Source organism: Poecilia formosa, unplaced genomic scaffold (genome assembly GCF_000485575.1).
Source record: "Poecilia formosa unplaced genomic scaffold, Poecilia_formosa-5.1.2 Scaffold31, whole genome shotgun sequence".
Classification (NCBI taxonomy): domain Eukaryota; kingdom Metazoa; phylum Chordata; class Actinopteri; order Cyprinodontiformes; family Poeciliidae; genus Poecilia; species Poecilia formosa.
In genome coordinates this window covers 1,098,058-1,104,375 of record NW_006799970.1, presented here as the reverse complement: position 1 = coordinate 1,104,375, position 6,318 = coordinate 1,098,058, and the positions used below count along the sequence as shown (strand labels likewise).

General features: G+C 37.8%; 1 protein-coding gene across 4 annotated transcripts; it reads right to left on the bottom strand.

Annotated features, from left to right (window-relative positions):
- Positions 1-637: 637 nt before the first annotated feature.
- tlcd5a (TLC domain containing 5a) lies at positions 638-6,008 on the bottom strand. Of its 4 annotated transcripts, none has more exons than XM_007549414.2 (3): positions 5,675-6,008; positions 2,635-2,838; positions 638-2,473 (listed from the first exon to the last, which is right to left on the bottom strand). In XM_007549414.2, the coding sequence occupies exons 2-3, from the start codon at positions 2,831-2,833 to the stop codon at positions 1,959-1,961; spliced, it is 714 nt and encodes a 237-aa protein (XP_007549476.1). In that variant the 5' UTR covers positions 2,834-2,838; positions 5,675-6,008; the 3' UTR covers positions 638-1,958. The 4 variants fall into 4 exon arrangements, with proteins under 4 accessions (XP_007549476.1, XP_016525735.1, XP_016525737.1 ...); XM_016670249.1 differs by lacking the exon at positions 5,675-6,008 and adding an exon at positions 3,999-4,538; XM_016670251.1 differs by lacking the exon at positions 5,675-6,008 and adding an exon at positions 3,999-4,534 and having other exon boundaries at positions 2,635-2,744.
- Between the last annotated feature and the right edge of the window lie 310 nt (positions 6,009-6,318).

Here is a 6,318-nt window from a genome sequence, read left to right as displayed (position 1 = left end):
TGGGAAACTGTGTCCCCATGTGTGCAAACAAGAAAAACACAGAGGTAAGGCAAAGATTAAGGGGTGAAAAGAGATTCATTAAATCTACTATTTGACAATTAAAATAGTGATAAAAAATGAACTAGTTATGTATTTTAGAAGCTACTTGTCATGGCTAGTCATGGCTGGATTTATTAGAATGCATTTTTGTGTAAGTGGTTCTAACAGCTTTTGGATCCATTTTTACTAAGCTAGTGCACTGAATTTGCACTCAATTAAAAAAAAACAAACAAAAAAAAAACATTTTTCATCTCAAAAATAAATTTTATTCATTTCTCTTTTGTTGTGTATTAGTCATATTGATCAATCCCACCTAAAAGACAGTGTTATGCTTTAAAACCTATTTTTTATATAAATATCTTGCATTTTAAAAACTACATGGACTTTTCTGAAAGTCTTAAAATCTTGCATAGATAAAAAATAAACAAACAAAAAAATAGAACACCTAAGTCCAGTACAAGGAGTAAAACGGATATTACCTCACTAGTCATTCAAATACAATTGAAATACCACCATCTTGTGGACGGCTGTGGTAACTTCACTCCATCTGAATATACGCGATGCCGATTTAGCTACTGACAATTATTCTCAGGTGACATTTTGATGTGGAAAACATACACAAAGATCTTTTTATTATTATTTCAATCGGGATTACAAAGACAATTAAATCCATCGTCAATGTTTTCACTTTACAGTCTAGTGTTGGAGCATTTAGATCACAGCACAAGAAAAGAAAAACATAACACATACAAAGGGCAGTAAGTACATTTTAGATAAGGCACAGATAACTTATTTTTGTACTTTCTTCTCTTTACAAACAAATGATTATATGCCACAAAGATATTGTGTCAGCAAACATGAAAGCTGATGGCTTGGTACCTTCCTTGGCACGGATTGATGCTCTAAGCTCAAACCTGATCTCCAACATTTTGGCTGACAGAGCCTGTTTGTTCCAAAGATTCAACAAACAGTAGGGATGTTAAAAAAGTGCATCAGTGCCTTAAGAAAAACATCAAAATCCAGACAAATAATTTGCCATAAGGGTAATTTCTGCTGTCAACAAAGACTGAAGAGACTTTCTCGACAATCACACAAACACTCAGTGAATGTCAGTTATCTGAATATAATGGTTCTAGTACCAAATACTTTTTCTCTAAACTAGTTACACCAGGCATTTTGTTTTTACTGTATTACAATTAAATGAGGCTTTTATACAACAAATAAAGGTAAAATGTTAATAAGTAATTCAGGATCATTTTAGCTCACACAGACAGGAAACGAAGTACAACGTCGCAGATTTTGTGTAGATCTATCACATTAGCACATTCACAATGCGAGTGGAAAAAAATTTCCCAAACTGTATTGTGTTTTCAAATAAGCACTGTGTTTCTCTTAGAGCACACAAAACAAACAAACAAACAAACAAACAACAACAACAAAAAAACAACTGAAAGAAAGCACAGAAAGCTGTCTTAATGTTTTTGTCTGACAAAAACTGTTCAACAGCCACCCCGAGGTCTGACTGTCTCACTTTCTAAATTGTAAACTCCCTTTTTGGAACAGCACCACCACAAATGACTGGGCCACAGTTCACAGCAGCTGAAAGCAACATGTGTTTTTATAAAAGTGCTTTGGTTTTCAGTCCTCGTTGTAGACATGTTGTTTGTACCTTTGAAATAACAATCATCAGGTGCATATAAACTAAAATATATATTTTTAAATGCACACATGGTAGACTTTTCAAAAATGATGGCATAGTGCATTCCATTTACACACAAAAAACTACTTTTTTATAAATCTGTCAATGCAGAAAGCTGATTTTCCTGTAGACTGAAAAAAAAAAAATCCACTGAGTGTCTGAAGTGAAAAGCTGATGTAAAGTCAGGTAAACTGATTTCCTCCAGAAGCCGAAACGCCTGTCAGTCCTTCTTAGCTGCAGCCCTCCGCCGTTGGTCTCTCTCCTGGTGCCATCTCTTGCCCCTCCGCATTACAAAGCCAACAATGTCCACCATGAAGGCCCAGGACATAGCGTACATGGCCACTCCTCCACACTTGATGAGGAATAAGGGTCTCGGCGAGATCAGCTCACAGTACAGCATTGTACCTCCCACAAAGATTCGCATCACAACAAACAGCAGCACAAACAGGACATCCACAGCGTCCCCGAGTGGAGTCTCGTAGCGTCCCGTCTGCTTGAGGAACCAGCGCGTCTGCAGGAGGGGGTTGGTGATTTCGCTGCCGAAGAGAACAGCACACGATTCAATTCCGGACTCGCCCAGCCACAGGGTCATTATAATCCCCAGAATTGTCATGGTGTGGTGGGCCAGCATGACAAGTCCCTCGGTGTGGAAGTACAAGCACCAGGCCATGTCAAAAAGGAAATAGCCCAGACTGATCACCAAGGCACTTATTTGTAAGGGGGTGTTCTTGGTGCCTGACAGAAAGAAACAGAATCAGACTTCAGCTTTTTAAATACAAAAATGCAATCACTTGGAAAAACCTATTTAAGTATATATATATATATATAAAAAAGCAACAATGAGATTTTACATATCTGCAACAAAAAAAAAAAAATTAACCATATCTGTTTCCTACCTGGCTCACTGAATGGCCAGGGTCCATCCACATACCCTATGTAAGCTGTGATGCAAATCGCCACCATGCCGTGTACCAGGGTGACGAGGCGACAGTTCCATTCGTAGCTCCTATGTCTATTGAAGAAGCACAAGATGAAGTAGAAAGATGCCCAGCAGCAGAGGCAGAGGAGTGTGAAACCCACAATCGGCACCATCATCTCCCCTGAAGACAAAAACAAGCAGGAAAGAGCTAGAAATAAACAAGAACTAAAGCAACTAAATAAGTATTTAGCGTCCTTTGAATCATCACCTTACGGAATAGGAGAACAATGCAAGGAGGCAGATATCGCCCCCCTGTAATATCACTTACAGTAGCGAGAGGCAGAAATGCCATCCGAAGCCTTGGACTGTGCAGCCTTTGTAAATGACCAACAATTAGCCTTTGCTTGAACTATAATAGTACTACAGTCGGCAGGCTGAGGATCTGGTGGGGTGAGGGGGCCGTCTCTTCTTCTGCCGTGACGTTTGTGCTAGGAGGTGAGACCACTGCAGACGGGCAGAACCACCCTCTAATAGTAGAACAAGATTTGCACACTAAACTCTGGATGTCTTAGGAGCTAATTTCTAAACAGGGCGAGAGGTTACCGGGCGATGGGCCTCAGACAGGATCCCAAGAGGAACACACACTTTCTCTGCTGCTGTCAAATGCCACGTGAGCTTTAAAGACACCCTGAGTGTCTTTAAAGCTCACTTGCAGACTGTCCTTGTTCAGTCTGCACGGCCGTTCCGAAATACCAGACGTTGATTTTTAAATATTATTTTGGTTTAATTTTTATTGTTATCCTAAGAGGTTTTATAAATGTACTTGCATCTACAAAATATTATTATTAAATATGGATAATGGCTGTTACTTAGAGTGCCTTGCTAAAAATATTCCCATCCTTGGACTTTTTCACATTTTGTCAAGTTACAGCCACAGACTTCTATTTATTTCGTTAGGGTTTCATATTACTGAACTACACAAAGTAAGGCCTAATTGTGAGACATTTTAGTGTCATAAAGGCAAAAGAACACAGCAGACAGGTCAGATTTAAAGTTGTGGAGAAGTGTAAGGTTCAGTAAGGAAACAATAACACTGTGCTTTGAATATCTCCTAAATAAAGCATCATTCAAAAATGGAGTGTAGGGGTGCTGTATGGGGACAGCACCCCTACTTTTATAAGTGGATTTTTGTAACTGAAATATAACAGAAAGAAAAATACATTGCTAGATAATACACAAATCTTAATGTTACACTCAAAGATTATGTACACTGCTCTACATTTTATTAACCAAAGGAAAAACAACAGGTCTAAGTATCTTCCAAATGCCATTAATACTTACAAAGACAAAAGTTTTCCAAGGTGCAAGGCGTATGTACTGCATTCAGTTGTTCTTTATTTTCTCCTAACTGCCTAAATTCTTGTTGACATGGTTACAGAAGAAAAATACGTCAAAGATAGTTTGCTGCTAGAGTTCTCACTCTGTCATGTTTCTGCAAATAGGGGAGACTGATGTAAAAGCTGAGTCACCCCTTGTTGCTAGGAAACGGTAAAAAAAATTGATCATGAGACCAGATAGAAACCATAGATGAAATGAAAAACAAAAAACTGCAAATAACTTAAACAGTCAACAGAAACCCCCCCACAAATCTAAGGAATCAAGTCCAAAGCACAAACAATGAGGATGAATCAGTGCACACAAAACTGAAGAGGCAAAATCTAATTAAATAAACAACGAAGACTTTACAAAAACATAAGCATACATGAAAATCATTAAACACCTAACGATAATTAGGATCATTTTTCAGATGCAAAATTTCAGAATTCCCCATCTATTTGTCAAATTTTAAAGTATAAATACGAAAGTTTCCAATTTATGATGCTGGCTTTTTTTTCCTTTTTAAACAGAGATTAGGTTTTAAGTAAAATATGGTGGATGGATGGACATAATGCACACGAAGGTGGATGGTGTTCAGACAATGAGACAAGAAATAACGTTTGAAAAAAAAAAAAACATTAATACTTTTCCACACTGCAAAGGAACTCCACTTATGGGCTCCTTTGTCCTGATACATCCTCATGCACATCTAAATGTTTTTAAATATTGAACACTACAGTTTAATGGTCTATTGGCTTTTTAAAATGCTTAATTTAAATGAAAAATTAGATGATATCTAATTACTTTTATTGTTCCTCAAAGATTACAGTTCATTCAGCTCATTTCGAGTTTTAATACATCCACTAAATCAGTTTTATTTCAAACAACAGCAATGTACCAAATTAAGTCAATAACTACAAATTGTAAAACTATATACAGAACATAAAACAACTGGCTGCACCAGTGGTGCAGTTCGTGGCACTGTTGTCTAGCAGCAGGAAGGCGATCATGGCCTGGTGTCTTTCCGCATGGAGTCTGCATGTTCTCCCTTGCTGGACACAGTCCAAAACAAGACTTTTTCATCTCTTTAAATTGTCCTTAGGTGTGAGTGTGTGCATGGTTGTATTCCTGTGTGTCTCTGTGTTGCCCCGTGGTGGACTGTCGACTAGTCCCCTATCCCCGTGACCATGCAAGGAAATGTTTAGATAACATAAATCAACATCATTATGTTTTGTCAGGATGCAAGTGGGAATTGGGAACCGCTCCTGAATATATGACATTCTATATATTATAACTGAACCTAAAAGAAGAGGGAGACTTGACATTTTAAGGCGAAAGTGTCGTTTCCATGACAACCTAAAGGAAAACAGGACATAGTGACAAGTTGAAGCAATATATATATTTTTGTTTTTTTGTTTGAGTATTTTAGAGATGAAACCGTCACAGAAATATGCTGGTAGACAGCTAAAGGAACCGGTACTAAAGCTTATCCACCAGCCATTAGGATGATGTTGCAACCCCACCTGATAACCTGCTAGCCGTATCAGATAGCAAGCTAACTAGTTGTGTAGCAGGCTATGCTTATATAGAACATTAAAGCATTTTCTCCGGCTTTCACAAGCGCTATAAAATAGCATTACCTTATTGGTAAACATCAGTCGGTCTCTGCGCCTAGATGCAATTTGCCGTTTTCCTCGCTATGTATGTTTTCTAAGGGAAAGAGAAGTGTGACACACTAGCTGCTATTTGTTGTCCTTTATCCAGGCTGCTCCGGCAGCAACAGCCTCCATCAGCATCCTTTGGTTCTCAGAACGCTTATATTGAGTACTATAAATGTCAACATTTTATATTACCCGAAGTAACACAAGGAAGGTGCTCTGAGTAAATAATATCGAACCAGGCCGTAGTGAGAGATAACAGGCTCATTAAATACATTAAATGTAGCGTTTTAATTTCTCTTGACGGCTTGATGAGAGAAAGTATATATTTATTTTTTTCCAGAACAATGGCGACACCTAATGGTCAACACGTGGAGTTACAACTCAACCAGGAAGTGAACATTTAATTTTAAAGGGATTTTATGTGAAAAATTAAATCAAACGTAATTGTGAAATGGAAGGGACATTCTAGATTGTTATCTGTTTTTATTTACAAATACAAACCTCAAAATGTGGAGGGGAACTGTATTAAGCCCTGAATCAGTACTTTGCATAACATACAATCACTGCAGTTACATGCAAATCTTTGGGTATGTCTCTTTCACCCTAGCACAGCAAAAAAAAAA

Excerpts from the sequence above, each read along its gene's own strand:
- tlcd5a (XM_007549414.2), bottom strand. The coding sequence starts at position 2,833 with ATGATGGTGCCGATTGTGGGTTTCACACTCCTCTGCCTCTGCTGCTGG. Across the intron at positions 2,474-2,634 it reads CTGGCCATTCAGTGAGCCAG|GCACCAAGAACACCCCCTTA; the intron begins GTAGGAAACAGA and ends TCTTTCTGTCAG.